This window comes from Psilocybe cubensis, chromosome 7 (assembly GCF_017499595.1).
Source record: "Psilocybe cubensis strain MGC-MH-2018 chromosome 7, whole genome shotgun sequence".
In the NCBI taxonomy this organism is placed as follows: domain Eukaryota; kingdom Fungi; phylum Basidiomycota; class Agaricomycetes; order Agaricales; family Agrocybaceae; genus Psilocybe; species Psilocybe cubensis.
The window spans coordinates 1,577,215-1,602,157 of record NC_063005.1 but is presented as its reverse complement, the minus strand read 5'-3'; the positions used below and the strand labels follow the sequence as shown (position 1 = coordinate 1,602,157).

At 47.6% G+C, this 24,943-nt stretch overlaps 10 protein-coding genes across 10 annotated transcripts; 3 read left to right on the top strand and 7 right to left on the bottom strand.

Annotated features, from left to right (window-relative positions):
• Window positions 1-11: 11 nt before the first annotated feature.
• Window positions 12-682, bottom strand: JR316_0008035 (DNA-directed RNA polymerase II subunit RPB4; the record flags this gene model as incomplete). The annotated part of the gene is made up of 4 exons (XM_047893751.1): window positions 12-87; window positions 145-243; window positions 315-392; window positions 456-682. 4 exons carry the CDS (start codon window positions 680-682, stop codon window positions 12-14), a joined length of 480 nt encoding a protein of 159 aa, XP_047747066.1.
• Window positions 683-1,763: 1,081 nt separating this feature from the next.
• JR316_0008034 (R3H domain-containing protein 2) lies at window positions 1,764-5,158 on the bottom strand (the record flags this gene model as incomplete). Its single annotated transcript, XM_047893750.1, has 6 exons — window positions 1,764-2,078; window positions 2,160-2,648; window positions 2,710-4,348; window positions 4,427-4,564; window positions 4,680-5,100; window positions 5,149-5,158. The coding sequence occupies 6 exons, from the start codon at window positions 5,156-5,158 to the stop codon at window positions 1,764-1,766; spliced, it is 3,012 nt and encodes a 1,003-aa protein (XP_047747065.1).
• Window positions 5,159-5,314: 156 nt separating this feature from the next.
• JR316_0008033 (Vacuolar amino acid transporter 5) lies at window positions 5,315-7,739 on the bottom strand (the record flags this gene model as incomplete). Its single annotated transcript, XM_047893749.1, is given in 11 exon segments — window positions 5,315-5,344; window positions 5,381-5,455; window positions 5,509-5,579; window positions 5,629-5,968; window positions 6,028-6,162; window positions 6,252-6,352; window positions 6,431-6,636; window positions 6,768-6,927; window positions 7,139-7,464; window positions 7,478-7,599; window positions 7,704-7,739. The coding sequence occupies 11 exon segments, from the start codon at window positions 7,737-7,739 to the stop codon at window positions 5,315-5,317; spliced, it is 1,602 nt and encodes a 533-aa protein (XP_047747064.1).
• Window positions 7,740-8,356: 617 nt separating this feature from the next.
• On the top strand, window positions 8,357-9,811 carry JR316_0008032 (uncharacterized protein; the record flags this gene model as incomplete). Its single annotated transcript, XM_047893748.1, has 4 exons — window positions 8,357-8,960; window positions 9,013-9,150; window positions 9,207-9,276; window positions 9,343-9,811. 4 exons carry the CDS (start codon window positions 8,357-8,359, stop codon window positions 9,809-9,811), a joined length of 1,281 nt encoding a protein of 426 aa, XP_047747063.1.
• Window positions 9,812-10,023: 212 nt separating this feature from the next.
• On the bottom strand, window positions 10,024-12,283 carry JR316_0008031 (uncharacterized protein; the record flags this gene model as incomplete). Its single annotated transcript, XM_047893747.1, has 7 exons — window positions 10,024-10,313; window positions 10,369-10,626; window positions 10,685-10,940; window positions 10,991-11,470; window positions 11,528-11,607; window positions 11,817-12,009; window positions 12,224-12,283. 7 exons carry the CDS (start codon window positions 12,281-12,283, stop codon window positions 10,024-10,026), a joined length of 1,617 nt encoding a protein of 538 aa, XP_047747062.1.
• A 478-nt stretch (window positions 12,284-12,761) lies between these two features.
• Window positions 12,762-14,866, bottom strand: JR316_0008030 (uncharacterized protein; the record flags this gene model as incomplete). The annotated part of the gene is made up of 3 exons (XM_047893746.1): window positions 12,762-14,049; window positions 14,100-14,580; window positions 14,638-14,866. The coding sequence occupies 3 exons, from the start codon at window positions 14,864-14,866 to the stop codon at window positions 12,762-12,764; spliced, it is 1,998 nt and encodes a 665-aa protein (XP_047747061.1).
• Window positions 14,867-15,086: 220 nt separating this feature from the next.
• Window positions 15,087-15,505, top strand: JR316_0008029 (uncharacterized protein; the record flags this gene model as incomplete). Its single annotated transcript, XM_047893745.1, has 2 exons — window positions 15,087-15,373; window positions 15,427-15,505. 2 exons carry the CDS (start codon window positions 15,087-15,089, stop codon window positions 15,503-15,505), a joined length of 366 nt encoding a protein of 121 aa, XP_047747060.1.
• Window positions 15,506-16,078: 573 nt separating this feature from the next.
• JR316_0008028 (Methylenetetrahydrofolate reductase 1) lies at window positions 16,079-18,287 on the top strand (the record flags this gene model as incomplete). The annotated part of the gene is made up of 8 exons (XM_047893744.1): window positions 16,079-16,165; window positions 16,219-16,289; window positions 16,339-16,471; window positions 16,533-17,171; window positions 17,224-17,400; window positions 17,464-17,730; window positions 17,796-18,014; window positions 18,072-18,287. The coding sequence occupies 8 exons, from the start codon at window positions 16,079-16,081 to the stop codon at window positions 18,285-18,287; spliced, it is 1,809 nt and encodes a 602-aa protein (XP_047747059.1).
• A 357-nt stretch (window positions 18,288-18,644) lies between these two features.
• On the bottom strand, window positions 18,645-21,586 carry JR316_0008027 (Engulfment and cell motility protein 1; the record flags this gene model as incomplete). The annotated part of the gene is made up of 13 exons (XM_047893743.1): window positions 18,645-18,736; window positions 18,790-19,174; window positions 19,222-19,381; window positions 19,429-19,575; window positions 19,651-19,795; window positions 19,848-19,959; window positions 20,017-20,052; window positions 20,105-20,383; window positions 20,434-20,533; window positions 20,590-20,936; window positions 20,985-21,074; window positions 21,124-21,232; window positions 21,285-21,586. The coding sequence occupies 13 exons, from the start codon at window positions 21,584-21,586 to the stop codon at window positions 18,645-18,647; spliced, it is 2,304 nt and encodes a 767-aa protein (XP_047747058.1).
• Window positions 21,587-22,406: 820 nt separating this feature from the next.
• Window positions 22,407-23,844, bottom strand: JR316_0008026 (Leucine aminopeptidase A; the record flags this gene model as incomplete). Its single annotated transcript, XM_047893742.1, has 6 exons — window positions 22,407-22,607; window positions 22,665-22,788; window positions 22,850-23,232; window positions 23,291-23,457; window positions 23,508-23,589; window positions 23,650-23,844. 6 exons carry the CDS (start codon window positions 23,842-23,844, stop codon window positions 22,407-22,409), a joined length of 1,152 nt encoding a protein of 383 aa, XP_047747057.1.
• Between the last annotated feature and the right edge of the window lie 1,099 nt (window positions 23,845-24,943).

Here is a 24,943-nt window from a genome sequence, read left to right as displayed (position 1 = left end):
CTGGGTATGTGTTATGATTGGAACTTTCTCATGGTTTGGATTTCGTCCAGGAGGGCTTGGAGACGGTCGTCGTCAATTTTGACAAGACTTTCAGAAAGAATAGGGATAAGTAACAGAAATCCATAGAATTCGCGTTGAATTTACCTGGGTATGATGCTCTTTGCTTCTTCAGCATCCGCAGGACAAAGGTTGGCAATTTGAGCGGTCTCAAACTGAGTAAGATTAGGTTCTCGGCGGAGTGTCCTGCAAGCAAATGCATAGGTCAATCCTTCTGTATCACACGCTTACCAGCTCCTCAATGGACAGAAACGCACTCTCGAACAGCACTGGCCGAGTCCGTAGTGTTGAATTTAGCAAACGTCTTGACGTATTCCAAAGTCTTGTTGTAGACGCTATCCCATTTGAACAGCCGGATCAGTGTCAATCCACATAATCTCGATCACAGGTCAACGTACGCAGTATCGGGAGGCTCTTGCTCGCGATTCTCCAACAGGTACCTCACCTCGGAGATGAGCAAGCAACCAGCATGGTTAAATTCTAATATCACAAAAACAGACATTTTGGCTTCGCGTTGAGAAAATAACGTTGGACGCGAAATCGCGGAAGGAACCTCACCAATTCCAAGCTTCAACGCAGATGCATCTTCCTCTTCAACAGCTGGCCGGTGTCGTAGTCTGGACATTGCGTTTTTAGCGGTAGCAGTAGTGCTGAAAGTATGAAAGACCCACAAACAGTGCCGGCGGCCAAAGGCACGATATATCCAAAGCCTTTGAACAACAATAACAAGCAAAACGATCGGGGCCCACGGGCCAGGCACCGCCCGATCTTGCCGGCAAAGACACGTGCCGGGCCGACAGATCCGTCAATAATGGCCTCCCCCGGATGAAATGACGTAATCCCGACTCGAGGGCGACGGGGTGGCGACGGAGTTACGGATGAGTCTTAGCGGGCTCACACACGCGCACACACGACGTTTGCGTACTAATTTAGTTTTAAGGTGTTCCCTTCAGCTCCCTCGGGCTTCGAGCTCTCAAAAGGCAAGTGCGCCATATATATATACGTTATAATAAATAAATAAATAGCATTCATTCAAACAAAAAAACATAGTGGTTTACGTTGTGTTTTTACTTGAAATTTATTGATCATATCCAAAAGAGACTTGTTATCATAATTGTACCACCCACGACGGACGACGCGCAGAGAGAGTGAATCCTCCCACACCCATACATCCAGGGTGACACCACGGTACCGCCTATAAAGAGCCCACACGACCCAATCTCCTGCAGAGAACCGGCGGGTCCGAGCTAGCTCAGAATAGAGAGCTTCTTTTTTAAGTTAAGAACGAAACACGGAAAACAGAACTGCAAGCTAACGACACAGCTACTACTTATATCGGGATACTAATACGACGGAGAGAGCGAGGAGAGTGTACCCATACCAATTACAAAAAAACAAATATATATATAAGTAATCGTTCTTTCAATGGCATGGACGGAGATTAAACCAAAGGTGATGAAAAAGAAAGAAAGAAAAAAAGAAAGGAAGAACAAACGCAAAAAAAGGTGAAGACAGAAAAGAAGAAAGAGGAAGGACAAAAAAAGGACTAGATCTGTACTTCTTCATCGCGGTTCGAACCTGACATACGCCTCTCGCCAAGATCGCCGCCGCCGCCGTTGTTAACATCCTCATCACAACCTTATCCCTCATAACATCGTCGTCTACAACAAATCTAAAAGGACATGACTTAACTAAAAACAATTTTTTTACACAGATGGTGCTGGTGCTACAACAGATGGTGCTGATGCCGACGTCGTTGTCGCCGTGTTGGCGTTATTTGTGCTCGAATTGGCAAACACAGAAGGAGCTGAAGGGGAGACATCGATGCCGCCAGCCTCCCCTCCTCCCAACGACATCGAAGCCACCTGTCCAACAAGAGCTGAGGCCGAGGCCGCGACCGAATCACCTTTGGCAGAAGTCAATTCCTTTCCTGCGCTTTGCGATCGCTGGTGGGCCGGGCCCTGGCCATTAACAACGGCAGGGGGTCGGCGAGCAAGTTTTGGATTAATTATTTCGCCAGGCTAAGGAACAAATGGAAAGAGAGGTAAAAAAGACACGACATTAGTTCAACCTGGACCAGAAAACAAAGAGAAAGAACCGACCTTGATAACGTCCTCCTGCTTAATAACAGGGCTATGCTGCGCCGATCCAGGATTCGCAGTTCCATTTACATTCGCAGTCGCAGCTATAGGCGCCGACCCATTGGCATTTCCATTGGCAGCTGCGGGCGTCAAGATAGGCCTTGACTGACCCCAGGCGCCAGTAACAACAGGCGCCCTCTTCTCAGGCGCAGCACCTGACAACGGAGGGAAATCCGTAGCCTGCAAGGACAAGGAAGCACCATTTTGCTGTTGGTTGTTGCCGTTTGGCATAGGGGAGTTGTGTCCATTGGATCGAGGCTGTGATATAGGTGAGATGTTGCGCGAGTTGTTGAGCGAATGTTCTTGGTGGCGGCCACCGCCCATAGCAGCTAGTGTAGGCTGTGCCTTTAGTCCCACTGCCCAATCAGGGCGAGCTGGGAGAGGGTGATGTTGTGACGAGGTAGTCGACGTATATGTACGTCTTGATGATGACGATGTAGTAGAGGACGACTAATGAAAATAATAATAAAATGAACAATAGAAATAAAAGAATGGAAGAAAAAAAACGTACAGTTGACGAGACATCATCACAGTTGGATGAGCGCCCACCTGAGCTGCTGTTGCCCGATGGTTGTCGGTGAGCATGGAACCGTGGTCCCACAGCTTCTCCATTGTTTGAGTTATGAGGCACATATCCGCCATTCCCCACACCCGGTCCATAGCTCCACGCAGAACGCCCAGCAGGCGGCATCTGCACGCGATGCTTTCCACCACCATTCACCCCATTTCCATTTCCATTCGCATTATTAACATTCATGAGCCCAGGCGCACCACCACCTACACCGTTCCTCACATTACTTCTGTTGTTGTTGTTGTTGTTGTGGCTATTAGGTGCAATTACGCCATTCCCTAGTCCATTACGCGGGCCATTACCATTATGAGGATTAAAATGACCATTCGCAGAAGCGTGTGCAGCACCGATGTGGCTATTTCCATTTACAGCCCGAGGAACATCATTATATACCGGCTGTTGCTGAGGTTGAGGAGGATTCTGATGCTGATGTTGTTGCTGGGGAGGCACGTTCATATGGGGCGGTGGCGGTGGCATCTGCTGGCCTGGAGGAGGAGGAGGCATATGTGCCTGTGGGTAGTAACCATTGATAGGATAAGTAAATGGATGCGATGGATGTCCAAAGGGCTGATATTGAGGAGATTGGGGTTGCATCGGAGGAGGAGGGCCCATCGGGTGGATTTGATTTTGCTGAGGTTGCGGTGGAGGTAGGTTCAACGGAGGAGGTGACTGCAAAGGCTGTTGGCTGGGGTGGGGTCCCCAGTTGTAGTGTGGCGCATAGTTGACTTGGTGTGGAGGAGAGTACGGCTCTGGGCCAGAGGGTGTTGTGGGATCGGATGAACTATGCTGTGTGATGGGCGGTGGCTGATATGGATTGTAATGATGAGGGTAATAGTAGGGCGGCATGAAGGGTGGAGCAGGAGCTTGGCCAGGAGGGGAGTACGGATAGTATTGGGCAGGATAATAAGCCATGTTTGGGTTATGATGTGGCTGAGAGGGGTCGTAGACGTGGCCAGGAGAGGTATCGTGTATGGAAGGGAAATGCAAAGATGGGGAGGGAGCACGGGAGTTGCGAGAACTGCCGCCCGATCCATTGTTGTAGAAGGAACCACCGCCACCATTGCGAAGTGAGCGGTTGGAAGAGGCGGAGCCATTTGCTGGGCCTCCACGCCTCACATCCTTCCTGTCGCGTGAGTGAGATGCCGATGGAGCCGACCACTCACTCTCTGTCGCAGGAGAGCTGGCAGCATCGTCAGTGTCTCCAATACTGCTTCTACCGCCTGCGCTGGTGGAAGCGGATCCGGTAAGACTGAGAGACGAAGAGCTAGCGCTCATGTCCTTGTCCTTATTCTTCTCCTTTTCTTCGAAATCCATAAAAATGCGGGATCTAGCTTCGTTATATGCGGCTTCTCGCTCTTCTATGGTCATACGCTTTTTGTTGTTGTGGTGGCTAGAGCTTGTAGCGTTACTGCCTGATTCTGAAGGCTCTACATCAGAAAGATCTACATCCTCTCCGGCGACGGAGCCGGCCTGGGAGTGGGGTTTTGACCGACGGTCTTGGACCGATCGACGCATGATTTTGAAAGAGGGTTGGGTAGTAGCCTCGGCGGGAACCAACTCGCTGATACGACGGTCGGGACTAGAATAGAGAGATCGATGGATGAGAAAAAAAGAAGGTAAGAAGGGGAAGCAAGAGACAACAAGAGGGGGCACATACATTCTACTGTCCGCCGTAGACACAACAAAAATGCCCTTGGTGATAGGGTCGCTTTCTGGGGCCAACTTGTAGTATGCTGAGCAGCGATGGACGAGCAACCGCTGATAAGAGGTTGCAGGGGAGAGTTCAACGCGTGTCCTGTTGGATGGGAAAGGGTGAGCAAGTGAACAAAGTACACTATGGATGGGCTGCTGGGCACTGAGCACAACAAGGGGCACAGACAGTGGGCAGATGATAGAAAGGAAAAACGCACCTGCGCTCTGTAATGAGGGCCTCAAAGGTCTCGCCCAGCTTGAGGACGTAGATCCTGTCCTTGCTCCTAAGGGCCTCTAGGATCTGTGGGTCGACATCTGGGGTTGTAGGCACGCTGGCGGGTGCAGATTCTGGATCGAGGATAGGGACGATATTTGGAGGAGGGAGGGGGGAAATGGAGGGATATTGGACTGGATGATCGAGTTGTGTAGGGGCGTCCATAAAGGACCTTGTCGGGGATGGGGAAGTGCGATGTTGTATTAAAGAGCTATGCTGGAGCGTGGGCGACGTCGATGGTGGTGGTGAGGAGGGTGATATTTGGAGGTGGTCGCTGGGAAGAGGGGCGGGGAGAGACAGAGATTGTGATTGGGGTTGGTGGGGAGGTGGGTTGTGGTGGTGAGATGGGTGAGAAAGAGCAGGGGCTGAGAGGAGAGGTGAGAGGGGGCGGTAAGACAGAGCACGGGACGTACCGAGAGCCATGCAAAGGATGCAAGTGCGGGCTGGGGTGGCACGCTCAAGGGCAACAGGCCATCATCGACGAACAGGTAAAAGCTGAATGAATGACCGATGCCAAAATATCCACTTAACACCGTGGGTAACTTTACAAACAATCTCAATTTTATATTATTTATCTATCTAATCCGCTGGGCCCTTTCCATTCATTATCTGGTATACATTGAATGTCAAGCAGAACACAAACACACACAGCCCATACACCATCAGTCCAAATGCCCCCAGATTCATCCATCTGCTGACGCTCCCGTCGTTTCGTGTCAGCTGCACAATCCATCAGCGCTGAACTCGCACAGAAAAAAATTTTCATTTATTACCTTCCAGTAGAACAGCCCAGGCAGAATGAACGAAATCGTCGTCGACCCAGTCGCACCCACAAACGACAGCACTGCTTGCAGTTATTCATCTGTCAGACGGTAACCACCAAATCCACTCACCCAGTTGCAAATCATCAACCAGGTAGGCCACTGTGAATCCGGATGCAATAATCACAGACGTCAGCACAAAGTGTTTGACTGTCGACATCTCAGCAGGTCCGTGCCCGTGCTCGTCCCCTCCTAGCTCTGGCTCCTGCTCTTCGTCGTCCTCCCCATCCCCTGCAGTGTTAGTCTTTGGAGGGGCGATCGCATGCCCAGGGTGGAACACCTTGTCCAGGCAATTCCGGCACGGGTGAACCTGTAGCGGGTACGAAAATAGCACCAGGACTACAATTGCCAGTTGGCCGATGGCGATAAAGAGCGATGTCGACGGATACATGGCAATGATATTCGCTCCAACCTGCAGGTCCGTCACACCAGTTAGTCGGAGAAACTCTGGCCTCTTCGCACTACACTCGCCTTGGATCCGAAGGTAAGATATCCAAAGACAGCAATAACTTCATATGTTAGCGTGGCTGCTCCAATCGACCCCCCAATAACAGTGTTCATGCGACGTTGCGAGTTGTTTTTCAATTCATTGTATATGGGGAACAACTAAATCAAGCCGCTTTAGCACCATAGATACCATGAATGAAAATAGCGAAAAAAAAACATGCATTCTGCGCGCATGTAAATGCAAACACCTGCACAGGGAATGTCGAGACAAAGTTGGGGGTAAAATGAATCAACCTGATCTCCCCTGGCTCAGGCATGCCTTTGAGCGGCCAGAAATAGCACTTGATCACTATAATCACTAGATAGGCTGTATATCAATGAATGGGGTCAGCATACATGAAAACCCCTATCAGCACGTCCCACCCACCTACGGAAAACAGCGCAATGTAGCTTGTGTGACGCAAACTGTTCAGGTGTCTCAGGAAACAGAGCGGAACGAGGATGAGCATGAACAGTGTGATCCAGTTGCCACCATTGAGAGCCCACTCCGGCGGGTTCGTTGTCTCGGACGTTAGATCATGATAGAGCGAAGCGACCACGTTAGGCATGAGCCCTTTGATGATGATCAAATAGCTAGATACAGAAGAAGAATCCCATTAACATATGCTTCCTGAATCCAAAGGTACAAATGGCTCAAGTGCGCACCGAGGCGCCCTCGACAACGCGTGTCCTGAAAAAGGAAGTAACAAAGTCCAAAACCGCACCTTATAGACACGCCAAAGCACTTGGTCGCGATAGCTGCATCAAAGAAGACAGCAGCGCCGGGAAAGGTTAGCTGCGAGATAGCGTGGAATGACGCGTGACGGTGTTTCGTCTTCGTCGCGCATAGCGAGAGGAGGTATAGGCCAAACGCGGCTACGGAGCCTGATAACACACAGGTTATCATGCCGGGTATCATCCCTGCTGAAGCCATTGCCTATCGCACAGAACAAAGCAGGCATGAAATGTCAGCTAAGCTCGTACAGAGCAGAGATAGCAAGATAGCAGGAATACCAGAGGGAATGTAAGCATGCCTAATTGATAGTGCCCACCAATGAGCGTCTGCAATGCTTTTGAAGATACGAATGAGACATACCACTTCCAATAATCGTATTCGATAGATTACTTATGCAACTGACAAGAGTTGCATGACCATCCTCTTCCTTGCTCAATGTGCGCACACGACCATTTTCGCCTCCAAGAAGCGCCCGTGACTCGTCTCCATGTACGGGTTCATGCTCTTCGTGAGCATGGCTATTCGGCGCAGTGCCATAGGATTGTACCATTTCGTATACTTCGTCTGGGTCGTCCTCGTTGGAATTAAAATACTCCTTGTTCTTGTTGGAAGCAGCAGTAGCACGACCGCCAAATATCCCGAGCAATTTACGGGGATTGGGTAGGGTAATGAAAGTGGGGGGTTTTCTCGAAGACGAACGAGGAAACAGTTTCGACCGAGGGAGTTGTGGTCTGGTGTGGGAGCAAAAGCAGCCACGGGCCCACAAAGTGCGTTTGAAGGAGTGTGTGTGATTTCCTAAGCACCCTGACTCGGATGCGGAGCTGAATATGGAAAGATAAGCGGGTGTGGTAGGCTGGCTGTGATAGAGTACGTGTGGCTGGCACAAGTTACCCTGGGATATTAGCTGTTAGAGTTGGAGATAAACCATAAACGGATCTTGGTGATTCTCCGCTAGACTCATTTTACCTTTACACGATTCAGAAGACGTGTTTCTTGGCAGCTAAAGATCATTGATCCTGCGTTCCCAGCACGTGATATCTACGAACGTGTCCAGGAAACGCGGGTTGCGATCTTGCTTTCCTAACTTGCTGTGCTTTTTTTGCTTGTGAAAGACATCCTCCCATCAATTTTCCCCCTTTAAAATGATTGGGATGTGAATCGACATGGGTCTCAGTAGTAACTGAACTCAAATACCATCACTACGAATAGATATAAAACATCGTCTATGTTTGGTCTATGTCAGACAATTCTGGCTCTGAGAAGATACTAACAACCTGTGAAACGCATCTATAATCGACAATCTTTTTTTGTATCGAAAGCTAGCGCTGATGCAAGAGTTGGCAACATAGTGACATGGACATGGAACAAGGCGCCTGAGCTCAGTGGATCCAATGTTGTCGGAATTGCTGCCAAAATGACGCTATCAGGGCGGATATCACCTGACGGCGCCTAAATATGCCTCACGGTCAGCGGTCTAGACCTGAGATGACTGACATCAACGTGATTGGCTTCCCCTCGTTCCTCTTATTGTACTGCATTCCTTCTACCGTGTAGTTCAGAGCACTGAGCGCTTTCTCAATGCAGTCGCGGTGCTTTCAGCCCACCTTTAACCATCGCACAGCTGCTTCTCTCTTCAGAACGAGCGCTCACCGTCTATCGTCCCGCTCAACTGCCCCTAGAAATCACCTTCAGTCGTCCAGCTATGTAGCTCTATACCACTCATATCCTCCAGGTCTCAATCCCGTCAAGCCACTTAAACTTCCCCGCGAACACCACAGCCTACTACCCCTCGTCCATTCATGCAATAACCTCATCCTCTCCAACCACCCTTGGCATTCGGACACACCACACACCGTCGCGACGCGGACAGCGCAAGGCGATCTAATCGACCAAGAAACCGTCGTCCCCTTTGTCATCTCGCACGATCACCGCGACTATCCGGCCGTGGGTTTCATCCGCCCCCAGGTCGCAGCGGCGTTAGAAGAGGACCACCAGAAGCACCTCGTCTCGGGCTCTGCTTCGCCCTGGGACCTTCGTTACTCAAAGGAGCTGCCCAAGGTGCTCAAGGCTGTCGCGTTTGCTCCCTGGGTCAACGAGGGTGGCAAGTACACGCGCACTATGCACATGGAGAGGCTCATTTACGACTGGAGGAAGCATGATGTCTTTTCCGATATTCTCAAGGGTGAATTTATTCATTAATATTCCCAGAGCCACCGCGACTAAAGCATGGATAGGGTGGAGCGATGAAGCGTATCCAGTCTACACACACGCTCCTCAGCAAATCAGCACGAACCATGATCCCATAGCCTTTGCTATTGAGCGTGCCGCTCTCCCCTTGTTCGGCCTCGTCAACTTTGGTGTTCTCCTTACAGGTATGTTTATATATGCGATTAATATGCCGAACCTGCTCTGACTGTTTTGCACCTAGCTTATGTTCGTGACCCTTCTACCGGACGAATACAAGTCTTTATCCCTCGTCGATCTCTCAACAAACGAACGTAAGCACGTTTCGCCGCTCTTACTACCTGCATTGTACATCAAATTCTAACTGTTTGATTGATTAGATGGCCTGGAAAGCTAGATGTGACGGTAGTGGGAGGTATGGGACTCGGGGAATCCGCCATGGATACCATTTTGCATGAATCGGTAGAGGAGGCTCTCCTTGATCACGACTACGTGAAAGAGCATATCCAATCTGTCGGTGGCCTCCCCTTCCCCAATCGTTCGCCAAAAGGCTGGATCATCCCAGGAATGTACTACCTATACGACTTGGAACTCCCACCAGATGGTTCGTTGACACCGCGAATCAACGCTTTAGACGGAGAGGTGGAGGCATTCGAGCTTCTCGATGTACAAAACGTCTTGCAAAACCTCGTCGAAGGCCGCTTCAAACCGAGCTCAGCTATGGCTATTGTCGATTTTCTCATACGACACGGCTATTTAACCGAGGACACAGATCCAAGATACCTCGATGTCTGTCGTATACTCAAGACAGACATCAAGCTCCCGGTCGCATGGAGGTCATATCCGTGATTATAACCTATGATACCTTGTTTTACTGTAGTGTCGCTTTCCTGCTTCCCAATTTGCTATATATATGTGTATGTAACATAATTCTCTATTCCAGGCCGAATACAAGAAGATGATAGACGGATAAATTAAATACTTGCTACTGTACCATAAGTAACCCACAATTATCAATGCATAAAAAGTATCACTGTTAAAGGATGGAATGCAGTTTACTTTCATGTGGTCTTTTTAGGTCCAAAGAAGTTCATAAGTCTAGGTTGCTGTGTTTTAGCACCCCCGGTTTTTGGAGCTGCCTTGGCCTTGGGTGCAGAGGCAACTTTGATGGGCGCTTTCTTCGCTGCTGGCTCTTTCACCTCCTTCGCAGCAGGGACAGCTTTGACCTCAACTTCTTCTTTCCTGACAGCAGCAGCCTTGGGCTTCGCTTTAGGTTTCGCTTTCGGAGGCTCTGGTTCCTCTGGCGCTTCGTCGCTAGCCACGGATTCCCAGTCCGAATAATCTTCTTTGACTATATCCTCATCAGTATAGTAAATCATAACAGTAAAACAGCAAATAAAACGTACCAATATAACCATTCGCATCTTTCGTTCTTCTTGTCTTCGTTACCTTTCTTTTCTTCAGGCCATTACGACCAACCGGGACGACAGCCTTCGGTTTTCTTTTCTTGACCACTTTGGCCTTTGTAGACGGGGCATCGGACATAGGAACGTCTTCATCGTCAACACGCATACTGTCATCTTCGTCCATTTCTTCCTCCGCGTCATCCCGTTCATTCGAGCTAGCATTTGTCGAAGGCACCCGCGACACTTTCTCAACCTCATCTAAGGAGTCCGAGGCAAGTTGAGCAACAATGAGTCATTCAATTAAAATCACACTGACCGTCATCCATGTCCATGAGCCTCATGACGTCGTGCTCAGCGTCAGAATTATGCCCGCTGGTCGTTGTATAACTACCCCTCGACTTGCGAGCTGTGGGTTTCTTGGGCATCGGCACATCATCTTCGTCATCTGAAAGAACAACCTTTCGTCTGACGCGTGTGCTGCCTTCCGTTTTCGAAGATTCGGTATTGCCATGTCTCTCGACAGATTTGTCCCGATTTTCGAATCCGACCGAGGACTTTCTTTTAACACCCCGCTGATGAATTATAAGTATCAAAACACCTGGGGTTGGAGATGAGAACTTACAGTGGACTTCTCTGTAACCTTCTCCGGCTCCTTGTCCTCTTTTGTGCTGGCAACACTAGGTGCACGAGAGGGAACATTAGAAACGGATGTCTTGCTTTTTGACAAAGGTGCCTTCTGGGGCATATTAGTTTTCTGTGGCGCATCAGGCTTCTCGGCAGGAGGAGGAGGAGGCGCATCAGCCTTCTCCTTCTTTGCTGCATCTGCAGCAGCAGCCTTGGGCGCAGCCGGTTTTGAAAAGAACATCCTCTTCGCCGGTTCAGGCGCCGGCTCTTCCTGCTTGATCTTCTTAACATCTTTATTTTCTTTAGCCTTTGCAGCCCCGCCGAAGAAGTTGCTCAGTTTTCCTCCTGAGGCTTTAGACTTTTCGTTTGATTTTTCTTTCGTATCCTGTTTGACCTCGGGTTTCGTCTCGGGCAGTTTCGACTTGGATGGTCCCGCCACTGGTGCAGGAGGTGGCATCCTTTTCTTGAACGGGCCGGGCTGAGCATGTACTCAGACATCATGCATGATGAGAGATGGATGACTGGAAAAGCGCACCTTGATTTCTTTGGCTACAATTCGTCCAACAATCGCCGCGAATTCAGGGCCTTTGGATTTATCCGTGACGCGTACATCCGCTGTAGATGGACAAAGCAGCCCAGCGTCCTATTTTCAGACTTTCGTTAATATGGTCGTTTGAAATAGCACGGGAAATTAGCTTGCGTGTATTGGAGCAGGGGATAAACTGTATATGTGAATAGAATGCACTTCGTCAAATAAGGATTTGGAATCTACAGGGGGCAGAGTTCTCAGTTTTTGAAACGCGATCCACAGTATGTTAACTCACCTTCGAGGTCCTTTTCGTTCACAATCATGACAATCGTCTGTGGCACCTCCTCACTGTCAATTTCCACATCATCATCATCAACATTCGTCGGTTGGGTTCCGCCCATATAATAGTCCCCATCCGAGCTCTGTGTTCCTCTATATCGCGTGTTGGTAGCAGGGGTACCAGTAATTAGGAATGTTGCTACGCAGGACTGCGAATGATAGGGAGCTTCGTGATGATACGTTGCCAGTTCACTGATTGCGTGCAAGTGAGTGAGAGCGCTAACGTATGAGCAAAAGACGCCCACTTCTTAGCGGCATTGACGTGAATTGAAAGGTGTCTGCTCAATGCACGGAATGTCACCTGGCGATGAACACGATACATCAATAGTCTGACGGAGTGCAACGGTGAAAAAAGACAATTACGATATTCCGCTCAATAAACAATTGCTTGGTGAGATAGTCTGTAATGGCTTGCGTCGACATTTTGGCGCAAATGAAGGCGATTCAATGAATGATGAAGTGCAAACGGTGTTATGAGGCACCTTCGACCTACTCCAAGTCAACAATTGATTCTCAGGGCACTTGTCCCGAGGTAAGCGAAATCACGTAGAGTTATTGTTCACGTGAACATAGATAACGCGTTTGTGACAGCATATAACTGCCTTTCAAATTGAGACAAAAATAGAAACACGTAAAAACGATAAGAAACGGTATGCAAAGTATGCAACTTATTGACAAACATATGAAAGTGAAAAAAGTACTTGACATAGCGAGGTGCGATAGCGAGGGATGAACGAAAGCAAATAAACAAATAAACGAAAATGATGATGACGACGATAACGTGAATAAAAGAACAGAAAACTTCGGAAAACATATACTATACTACTAAGAATCATTCGGCCTCGTGCATAAATGTCATGTTCGCGTAATTCAGTGTCCGTGATTATGGGGATGAGAAAGTTCATATCCTTTGAGCGTCTCTTTCGGCTGCATATCGTGAACCGTGTTTCAAACGGTCGGCTTCTCTGGCCCTCATCCTCTGCTGCCTGACATCTGACATCATTTGACGCCCATAGGGAGACATCTCAGACGAAGAGGCAGGAGATGGGACAGTTACACCGTGTCCGTCGAGGGGAGGTCGGAACATTGCCTGTTGTACAACCGTCCGAAGTAGAGAACGTGAGGTTGAGCTGTTGGATCGCAGAGGGGTGGAAGGAAGCTCGGCCTTGACAGCTAGGCTCAATTGGTTTTCCTTTCGGCTACCGGATGAAACCCTCTCGAGCTTCTTTGGTCGAGACACATATTCGGGACCAGCCTCACAGCTACAAGAAGAACGTGAGGATGATTGTGAATTACTTCTTCGATGGGACTGAGATCTCTTTCGAGGAGAAGGGGGAACCATGAAAGGATCGGCGGTTGGAGGTGAATTAGATACTTCACCCAATGCAGATCGCCTACGGGTAACTCCACCATTTGACATTTTGCGCGGGGGAGCTCGTGGGCCTCGAAGTAATCTTGGAGGGCCAGTTTGATTCGTAGATGGCGTGGGTGCTGTAACGATAACCTTCGTGGGGCCGTTCATAATGACCTTGACAGTATTCTTCTTGTCATCAAAGTTGTCATTGGGAAGGGCTATGGGAGTTGCAACGCTATTGGGGACGTAAAATGAATTCCGTGGAGCAGTGCGATAGTCGTGACTGTCGTCAGAAAAAGCAGAACGGGGCTCTCGTGAGGAAGGGCTTTCCTCAATTAAAGACTGAGGACGAGTGTTCCTAGGGGTGTCTTCGATAGCATATGGCATCGCTGAAAGTTTCGGAGGGTTGATTTGGAATCGAGGAAGATTAGGGTTCGAGATATGATTTTCGCGCGGTGGATTCTCGTCTGAAGGTGTGCTAAAGCAACTCGGAACTTCTGGTAGAGAACGATCCAAGTCCTCCGCCGGTTTGGATTGCTTCCCTTTTGTTAAGAAACCGAACACCTGGGAAGCCCTTTGAGGAGTGCTGGGGTTACTGTTGCTGTAAGGGTAATTTTTTTGGTTGGTGCCGTCCAAATCATCGAAGCCTTGAGAATGATCTGCACTCAAACTCAGTTCTACTTCCATTGAAGATATAGCTGGGTTGTCGAAAGTGGTATTCACCACGCTGGCATCAGTCACAAATGAAATTTCAGGTTCGGGGAGCTGTGTGTTTGAAGGCGCGATTGGTGTCTGCAGAATCAAAGAGGACCGAGATGAAGCTGCCTCAGTTTCCCTGCAAAGAGTTCAGTACAATATTTTATTGAAGTATGAAGAAGCACTAACGCTAAGAAACGCTCTGCCCAGGAGATATCTCCTTCAACACTGCTGTTATCGCTTCCCTCTCTTGAATTGGCACTGGAAGATGCGCCTAATAATTGTCGTAGAGTAGAGCCATTTCGTCGCACCTGCGCACGTCCATCTTCAAGACGCTTGTTTTTAGGCGTGCTTGGCGGACTGTTGGAAAATGCATCTGCAGCGAGCTTGCCGTGGTCGTCGTACAAATCAATCAGACTGGCGACAGAAGGATCCGAACGCAATCTGAGCACTCGACTATCATCTACCGGATGTAAAGAGGTTCTATTATCCTTTTTCCTTGCTGCTTTATCCTCATCAGGCTCATGGCGAGCGTTACCGAAATCCGTGGAAGGATGCCTCGTCCGTCCATGAACGGTGACATTATAGGTGCCCCGCTGTGAGACGCTGGCACTCCCCAGACTAATAGTTGAAGAAGCTGGGGTATGTATAACCCTGTTTATGGGATGGGCTATACATTGCTTTCAGTTATAGTTGTTGCGGCACGCGGGGGAGACAGGGAACTCACGCAGTGGCGGCAAAGTTGCAAAATCAAGCTCAGAGCTTGCAACGTATCGAGCTGAACTGGATCTCAAAAGGCGGCTCACAGCCGCTTCATGTTCTTCGTCCTCAGCGGGTTGGACGGGACGCACTTCTGTCCAAGGTTGTTCAGGGAGAGGAACGTCGTGATCAACAGGCGGACGCTGCTTCTTGTGTTTCTTGCTGCCCATAGAAAAAAGACGCTTGAGGAGCCCCATTGTAAAGAGTGTGGTTGAAAGGAGAGGAGAGGGTGCCTAGGGCACTTGCATGCACAAGATGAAGGTTCGAGGACGGCTATGTCCCAATGCGGACAAGGCGTACTCGAACTTACACCAAATATGTACAAGCACAGGAACGCGTTCTATGCACGTGATCCGCATGACCTGATGCTGAAATGTCGGTTGCCGATCCGATGTCGGTCTCCCCGCAACATCGAGGATGGGGTCCAACATGGTGCCCAACACTGGGAGTACAGCCAGGGATTTCTGTATGCTCGAGCGCAACATATTGTCGCACTTCAAACTGGCCCTCCTGTTGTCTCTCATGTCCTCGTCTTTTCTTCTTCATGTCCGCCTTGTCCCTGTAGAACACGAATCAAAGGGTGGAGTTCCTCTGGCGTCCGTCGAGTTTGCGGCTGCAATGCTTGCAATAGTCGCAGGAATCTGGGAGTATTACAGTGGTTATGCTGATCTGCGACAAACGAGGGCTTTCCTGGCAGCAACAAAGTACGTTTCCCATTTTTATGAACGCCCCTATTCTAAACCGCATTCAATGGCAGGCCTCATCTAATCCTGATGAGCGTCGTAGCTGGGGTTGTATTTGGAACTTGCATCGTGCTTGTTGTTCAAGATCAATGAATATGATTGGTATATCGCTCAGGCTATTTTTCACTTTTCGCACTAAGTCGATTGTCCAGAGCTCAATCCTCCCGCGTCAGTCATCTCTTGCGAATATGACGGATATTTGGAGTCTTGTGCTGATGCCGTCCTGCCTTTCACCTGCAAAGCTATATATAAGTTTGCCAATGTAGAGAAAGTGTAATAGTAACTTGTGTAGATAACTACCATGTGTCTGTAAATTAATGTTGGCAAGATTGCCCCAAGTAATATCAATTACGTGTCAACACTTGCATCAAGTCGAGGTTCGCGCTCATTGCGAGCTCGTTGCTGATTTCTGAACGTAAAGGTCGCACTTTATCGGCCTAATGAGAGTTCACCGTTCGGAGAGACAAATTCGGCAAAGCCATGGGCCCCGATTTTTTCCAGGGGCTTTTAGAAACGTGGATTAAATATGGAATCTCTGATGGTTCGATCTTTATATTTGCCTTACTGATTCTCGTTCTCCCCCTCTTTATTCTCTTCTCTGCTATCATACCCTCTTTTTGTTCTTCACTATTCCCTTGTATCTGAACGACATCTAACGAACCGCCTATGAAAATCACGCAAAAGATCGAACAGTCCACCAAGGACAACAAAATATGGTGGTCATTCGAATACTTTCCACCACGGACTGCCCAGGTCTGTCGTCTTCCAATCCTTTATCTACAGTTGGTTTTATGATATGTCGCCAGGGTCTGCAAAACCTTCTGGATCGCATAGAGCGCATGCGAGCACTTGGGCCCGAGTTTATTGACATTACATGGTGTGTTCAAACAGTTGTCTAATCTTCAAGTCTCATACATATTATTCAGGAATGCTGGAGGAAGAACCTCTGATCTCACCGCCGAGATGGTAAAAACATGTCAGGGCCTAATTGGTATTGAGACTTGTATGCATCTTACGTGCACCAATATGCCTAAGGAAAAGGTCGACATTGCATTGCGGGTATGTCTATCATCATCAGTTAGAATTGCATCGACACCTTGAACTTCATACAATATTTTAGGAAGCAAAACAAAGTGGCTGCAGGAATGTTTTGGCTCTTCGAGGCGATCCCCCAATGGGCAAGGAGGAATGGGAAGCTGTTGATGGTGGTTTCGTTCATGGCATTGATCTCGTAAAACATATCAGACGAGACTATGGCGACTACTTCGATATTGCTGTCGCCGGTTTCCCAGAACATATGACACTCCCCAAAGAAGAGCTCGACAAAGAGATATACTACCTGAAGCAAAAGATCGATGCTGGAGTTAGCTTTATCTTCACTCAGATGTTTTACGACGTCGACCTTTTCATCAACTGGGTGAAGGCCATTCGTGCTGCTGGCATTACTATTCCAGTGGTCCCAGGTATCGCTCCTATACAAACCTGGAACGGCTTCCAACGTGCTACAAGTCTGGCCAAAATCACTATTCCCAAGTTATTCCTTGACGCACTAGAACCGGTCAAGAATGACGATGAGAAGGTTCGAGAGGTCGGTACACGTCTTGTTGCTGATATGTGTCGCAAAATATTGGATGCCGATATCGGGATTCGTGGCCTTCATTTCTACACCATGAACTTGGAGAAGGGTACGAAAATGTTGCTTGAGGAATTAAACTTGGTACCCAGAATCGAAACCATTAAACCCTTACCCTGGAGACAAGTAAGCATCATCCCCTCAAAGCATTTCAAAATGATTTTAATTTTTATGATAGTCTCTTACACCTAATCGGCGCCATGAGACTATCCGTCCCATCTTCTGGGCGAACAGGACCAAATCCTACATCTCAAGAACAGAGAACTGGGACGAGTACCCTAATGGCCGTTTTGGTGACTCCCGCAGTCCTGCATATGGTGAACTTGACGGCTACGGTGTCTGGATCAAGCAGACAGTAAATGCCTTTACTCTACCCCCCTTTAGCCTTGTTAATTAATATCTTGTGTTCTGTTTATAGAAAGAAGATGCACTCAAACTATGGGGCCATCCGATCACGTTTGCCGATCTCTCAGCGTTGTTCACCAAGTTCTGTTCCTCTGAATTGAAGGCCTTACCTTGGTCAGACCAACAGGCTTCAATCGAAACTTCGGTCATCTCGAAGCAACTGGCCCAAATCAATGAACTCGGATTCTTGACCATCAACTCGCAACCAGCTGTCAATGGTGCACGGAGCGACGACAAAGTGTTTGGGTGGGGCCCCAGCAATGGCTATGTTTACCAAAAGGCAAGTTTTTGTCCTCTTTCTTCAGTGGATATGTTCTCACCTTTGGGAGCTGGTTTTGCTTTTAGGCGTATCTCGAGTTCTTCGTCAACCCTACCCTTCTTTCTCTGCTTCTAACACAGATCGAACGTGATAAGAATATTACGTATTATGTCATTAATAAACGAGGCGATCTGCGCACAAACAATCACTCAGACGGGCCAAATGCCGTCACTTGGGGAGTGTTTCCTGGCAAGGAAATCATTCAACCTACCATTGTGGAGGCAGTGAGTTTCATGGCCTGGAAGGTTCGTTGCTCTTTTTGAAAATCTTCAACTTCCTACATGCTAATATTACATAAAAAGGACGAGGCCTTTGAGCTTGGTGCCCAATGGGCTAAGCTGTACGAACACGACTCTCCCTCCAACAAACTCATCGCGGATTTCATGGAAACATCGTTCTTAGTTAACGTTGTCCATAATGACTTCCATGACCCAGACGCCATCTTCAGGCCCTTCTATAAGGCCGGCGCTGAATACCTCGCACAAAAGTCTAAATCCACTGCCGTCAATGGCCACTAAAATCTTTGCAGCCACCATCTGTAATCACCATCACCGCTCATCTTTGCTTCTAACCCTCTCTTCTCTTTTCCTCGTTTCTCAGTCTCGGGTTCAACCCCCGTTGATCTGTCCGTAGCCATGGCCATGGGTACAACTCTTCCAACTTCATCGTCTTCTTCATCACTTTCGTTCTCCATTTCTTCTTGTATTCACATTGCATCTCATCATGACTTTTTTCATACATTCTGCATCAACTGCATTCATCATTTAGATATCCCACGCGTCATCTGGCATTAGTTACACATCGGAATCATACATTTAAAACAATTTGGCTTGGACCAGCCCTGCTGAATGGTCTGGAATAAGGTAACTTATAAATTACATCAGCTCGGAAAAGAAGAAATCGTTATTCATTGGCGGTGGACCAGCCACAAGACCGCTCGGAATTTCCACCATCTCTCCTGATAGATCTGTGACAAAGAGATGTTAATCTTACAGTCGTTGCCATATAGAAGATACTAACCAAGAAGTTTGATTTTCAGTCCGATCTCCGTCAGAGCTTGAACAAATCCTGCCGTCTCTTTGGACGATACATGGCCCCCGTCTCTCCTCAACATGTTCAAACCATCGGTCCAATCTGCCCAACGTGACTGATCTGGAGCTATTTGATCTGCTAAAGAACCCTCGTGCGCACTTAGTAACGAAAAGGATAGAGGAGATGGAACAAGAGCAGAAGTGGGAGGTAGATCATTTTGATCCCGCAAGACATTGGGAGGTGGAGCACACGTCCCTGTGGCGATTTCACTGATCATGGACATGTCGATCCTCTCCGGTAAATCTTCGAGACCATTTCGGACTGGAAACTTGACCGCACTGTCGACGTAATGCAAATATTTGAGACCACTGTCCTGTGTAACGGTTAGTACACTGCCTCCCAAAAAAAATGCTCGTTTACCAATCTCATGAAGCGCCATGGTCGTCCAGGTCTTCGAACTCCTTCGCGCGGTGATGATGCAGGGAGAGCATTGATAAACCACGCGCCTTGCAGTAAGCATTGTATTCTCTGTTGCCTAACAAATTCAAAGGATTCCTTGTAGAGTTTGGCGCGCAGATTTCTGTCCGACTGTAAGAATGCAAGTATTGTAGGAATGTTACAACATACCGAACCGGTATCTTGCTCAAAAGGTCATCTTCAAGTTCTAATTCCTTCATCTGACGGTCTCTGACCGCTCGATATTCACACTCCATGAAATCGTGTTCGACTTCATGCCAAGGGCGCACATTCTCTCTTCGAAGAGCTACTTTGACCCTATGAACAAAAAAGTATATCAGAACCAGACAGATCCATGGTAAACTTATGCATAAAACCGCAAAAAGGACATACTGGCTGCGAACCAATGCTGCCACACGTGTAAAATCGTCTGCTGCAGCGCCACTTTCACTCCACATACGAATAAAGAAATGAGTGGCCAATGCATGAACCTTTGGAAAGTCCAGGAAGAATGGTTGGAATGTTGTCGATGTAGAATCTATGACAATACCATTGAAAAATAAGAGTATAGACACGGGGAAGAAACCTACAACCAGGGGCAAATATCGCCCAATGTTCAGAAAGTAACTCAACAACTTCATTTGAAGCCTTCCCAATCGGACATCTCCGACTCTCAGGTCGACTCAGCTGTTCAAGGACAATCTGTACATTCCCTCGTGTCATTGATATGATCGTGATGATAAATGGAACCCAGCACACCTTTGAGAAATCTGGATCACTTTCTACGAATTTTCTCTGATAATCAAATTGAATACTTGAAGAGTGATCCTCAAAATTTCATACACACCAAGCAGTACAGTCCCAGTTGACCGACTTCACTGAATTCTTGTGATATGTCTTCTGTTTCAAATCCAAGCTTTCTCCACTTCAAAATTTGACCATATTGATCCACTTCTTCTTCAAGTTTACTGCTGGTCCAAATAATGTCCAGGTCTTCTGCGGAGACTTCATCATCATCAGGATCAACGGGTGTCGTTTTCTTGCGGTAAGTAACTCGGACGATATTGGCTTGGAAGTCCAATATACATGACGTTAAGTCTTCGACGGTGTGTAAAGACATCAGACGCTTGAAATAACATCAGGACAGTGGACCAGTAGAGTTAGCGCAAGACGCACCACAACAGCCTTCCGAACATTAAGCCTCTCCAATTCTTTTATAAATTCTTCCCATCTCGCATCGCTCGCATGAGCGACAAGCGAATTAATAAGCATCATACTAATACACCAGTGATGAGAAATGTATGCATCTTTCCAAAGCAAAAAACAAAAAACCTATATTGAGCCATAGCCATATCCGCACTCCCCAAGCGGTTAACAACAGTCTCAAGCAGGCCGCGTTCCTTTCGCATTTGTTCGAAGACCACCTGAAATCCATATCGATAAACAGAACCGGGTTGAGGCACTGGTGGACCTCGACTTGATCCTGCTTGTTGTGTTCCAGGAACGTTGCTAGGATCGGCTTCCACCAACTTCTTCAAAATAGCAGTCGCTGGCCTACATACATTTATCAAAGACTGCGGAGACGACAGAATTTCCACAACTCTTAATATGAATTTATCGGAAAGGTTTGCCCAACCGTATTCTAAATCCATTAGGTTTTGCATTGCTGTGAGTGCGTACTGGAATCAAGTAAGTACAAAATGAAACATCAACTCTCTGTTACGTACTGCAAGCGTATTTCCTGTGGTGGTGAATATGACATCGACTAGCTCTCTTAGGCCATTATGGTCCAAAAATTCACGGGCGAAGGCTTCTTCCTGCAAAGATATTTAGTCAGGGGTCCCTTAGAAGCCCCCAAGTACTCACACGAATGAACTTTTGCAACGAAAACAATGTTAGCCTGAGGGTTTTGTCGTTCTTGTTAGAAAGCTTCTCCGCTGTTTCTCTTGCCTCTCTTGCAGGCGCGTTAACGAGTCTGTGACAAATGCTCAATTCATAACTTTGAAAGTACAGTAAAATATACTCACTTCAGATTGACTTTGTTCTTGATCTTCTTTCTCAGGTTATCATTTGTCACCAATTCATCCATATCATCCCTTAATGCGAAGTTTTGGTATGGTTCCTTGATCTTCAAGTTAATACAGAGTTGTTTCATGACATCGTCCACTGTAAGGGTTGGATCGATACGAGTTCGAACAGTCATGCCATCACCGGTTGTAACATTATTTGTGGGTACCAATGCGCCAGATTTTGCCTGGGTGCCATTTCCTGAAGTCGAAGGACCCGATGAACCTCGAGCTCCGGATGGATTCTGACCTGAGGTCGACATGATTCAGAAGGAAGTCAACTGGGGAAGTTGCAGACGTGGTTTGGCGTAAAGAAAGGGTTATTAGCTAAAGAGATGACGAGGTACAGTAGGGTACATGATTTCTAACGTTTCTTCTCCCTGTCACACAATATTCTAGACTCACTATAACTAAAACTTGGGCTACGTAAACTGTTGGTGTGTGGCTGCAAAGCCAAATCTAGGTAGTTTTCAAGTCAGCGCAAGTCAAGACAAATACACATGACAGAAAGATGGGTCAGTCAAGCAAGATATCGTCTGTTGTATCAGCCCAGAAGAACAGATACTCTGACTGACGTGCAAATGTCGATACTAATTCATCGTCCAGAACCGTGATCGTAGAAAGTAACTCACATATAGTATCAAGGGTATAAATCAGGCTTGAATATATCTGTGCTGGAAACGTATAAAGTGAGTCGGGATGGAGAGCCCGGTCAAGAAATAAAATTTGAGTATCTACCGACAGTGACTGTGGGAAACTAGAATTAACACGTGAGATAAACTGCATAGCCACCATCCCTGCTTCAATTACAATGATCGATAGCCTTCAATAGCGCAGAAAAATTTTTAACACAGGGATAGTCAAAGTAGGACTGATCAATAGTGACCAATCCCTATACGAGGATGGGAGGATTGCATTCCTGGTATCGAGGATGTCGGCCTCATATATATCAGGACCTGTCACAGATCTATGTCAAATGCATACTAATCAGGCGGTATAATCTTAAAGTCGTGGTAGTCAAGGCTGAGAAATTTGTATTAATCGGCTCTGCTACATTCCGACAACCCTCATTAGAAACCCTCATTAGATAGCAAGCTCATAAGCAAAGGCAACAGCGATTTTAGCGAACTCCAGTGAGTGCGCCCATGAGAAGCCAGATACGCTGGTGGTATCTGCTGCCTTGTGGATATTAGGGTTGTCGTTACCGGTCACTGCTTCGTAAGGGAAAGCCGAAGGGAATCCTGCTTTATACCAGCTGGCATGGTCGGAGCATGCATATCCGCACTGTGGGATACGACAGATTATAAAATGAAGGCAAAATAATGGGAATATTCGGCGTACAGGTTTATCCATGGCCCAAGGAATTCTGGAGTAAGCAGTAATAAGCGCTTTGAGGAACGTGTTCAAGTTGGCGTCAATGTAATCCGCTTGGAGGGCCATGACTTCGGTAGTACCGGGTTTGAAGCTTCGCGTGGAATTAAACAAATTAGAAAAAGTACAACATTTATCTGCGAAACACGACATACTAGCCTGACATGTCCAGTTGCATGAATGCCCTGACATTGACCCCAGAGCTCTTATAATTGGTTGCAATCGCCTGTGAGCCGAGGAGACCAACTTCCTCGGCAGCATACCAATGAAATTCAACAGGATTTGTTGGCTTGAATCCAGCCGCAAGCAAAACTCTGAAGGCCTCGATGAGATTGACAGTTCCTGTGCCGTCATCATCAGCACCAGGTGCACGCCCACTAGTGGGATTGCTCAAATTGATGGAGTCCATGTGAGCACCAAGAATTGTGACTGGTCCAGCCTTATTGGTACCAGGAATTTTGGCGATGATGGAAGATTGAACATAGCTGTGCGCGTAAAGGCTGACGGTGACATCACTCCGCTTGTACGTTGAGATATACTGTGAAAGTACGATATCATTATCGAGAGTGACGGCGGAAGCGCCGAAAAAGACTCACGTCAGCAATTGTGTCCTTAATCCAGGTGCTTGCAGATGCACCAGTAGAGGCTTTGTAGTATCGATTATTGAACGAGGACAGAGTGCTGAGTTTCGACTGCATGTTGGAAGTGGATACCGTCGCAAGGATAGGTGTCAACACGGACTTATACGACACCGAAGTTGGGACTATACCCTCGTGTGAGCAAAATTAATCAATATACAGACTGGAGGCTTACATGTCGCCAACGCAGCTGCTTTGGCTGCCACCCTGCTAGAAGAAAGCTTCTGCTCCTCTTCGTAAACTTCAGTGACATCGAACTATTGATGGACATCGTCAACCCAGAATAATCCATCACCGAGCTTCTACTAAGAACATACGAATTTAACACCAGCCCGGAGAAGACCAAACACTTCATCTTCCGTCTTCCAGACAGGCTCAGCACCTTCTGCCAGAGACAAAAGGCGTAATCCTTTGGCCACATTGCTCTTTATTTCGGCAGTTTGGATGGGGCCCGCATTCGCGACCAAGGGCAAGGCAGATAGCAGCAGAGACAGCGCGACGGGGAAATGCATCTTTAAAGGCCACTCAGTGGATTAGCGCCAACGTTTGTACAACCAGCTGGGGAGGTTTATATAGAGACGGGGAAGATATGATAATGAGAGTCATATTGCACGAAAACTGCCGAGATAACGAAAGCAGCAAGCAACCATGAGCAACCATGCTGTGGTTGAGTTTGGAAGATTTGCTGCCATTTGGTTACTGAAGCCAAGCATAAAATCTATCATGGACAACTGAGTCAAACGCAAAGAAAGGCACGCGATAGCGATGATCATAAGGCTCGCAATCCTTATTGGTGAAGGAGCTGCTGTGAACCATAATGCGGCCAATTCAGAATACATATTTGCAGAGCCGTCAACATCAACATGGTGGAAGTAGCCCACAAGTACAACCCGTGTATAAGCTCGCTTACATTCTCCATGTGACCCTGCCTAGCAGCTAGCGACGCTTTGTTTCTGTGACTTTATAAAAGAGTGAATACTTCTATGGATAATAGGTAGACGCAGATTGGATCGTTGTGAGCTGTCCAGTTAGCCATGATCAGCATACCCCGTAGAAGTTGCCAAAGGGAGTGAGCTCAGGCCCATGAATAGACCTCACAGGCAGCGACGATGTGATAGGGTGGAGAGAGATAAGCAACATTGAACAAAGGGTAGTTGGCAAGATAACTTCGTACGTACCCGAAATCACAGAGCGTGAGCTTCTGAATGCTGAGCACGCGCTTTTTTCTTCCATCTTGGCACAGCATTCCTTCCCTGCTCAAATGATTTGACCTAGTCGACGGACGACACATCGTTGTTGGCCATTGGTGTGGCTCTGTAAACAAAGTGGACCATTATATATTAACCTTCGTGGCAATATTGGATTACTTGTCCTGCATGTACACTGGCGAAGTTTCAATATGCTTCTTGTTGTAACAATGTCATGCCACATCATGCGAATCCCCGTGGATGGCACTTCTTCAACACTTCTTACTATCTACCAGGAAAGCTATATCAGAGGAATCTACCTTACAGCGGCGGCAAACATATTGACATATATCATGCTGGGCTTCTTTATAATTGCTGAACACTATTGTAGCTCAACCACCTGTCAGCCTCTTGCACGAAAGCT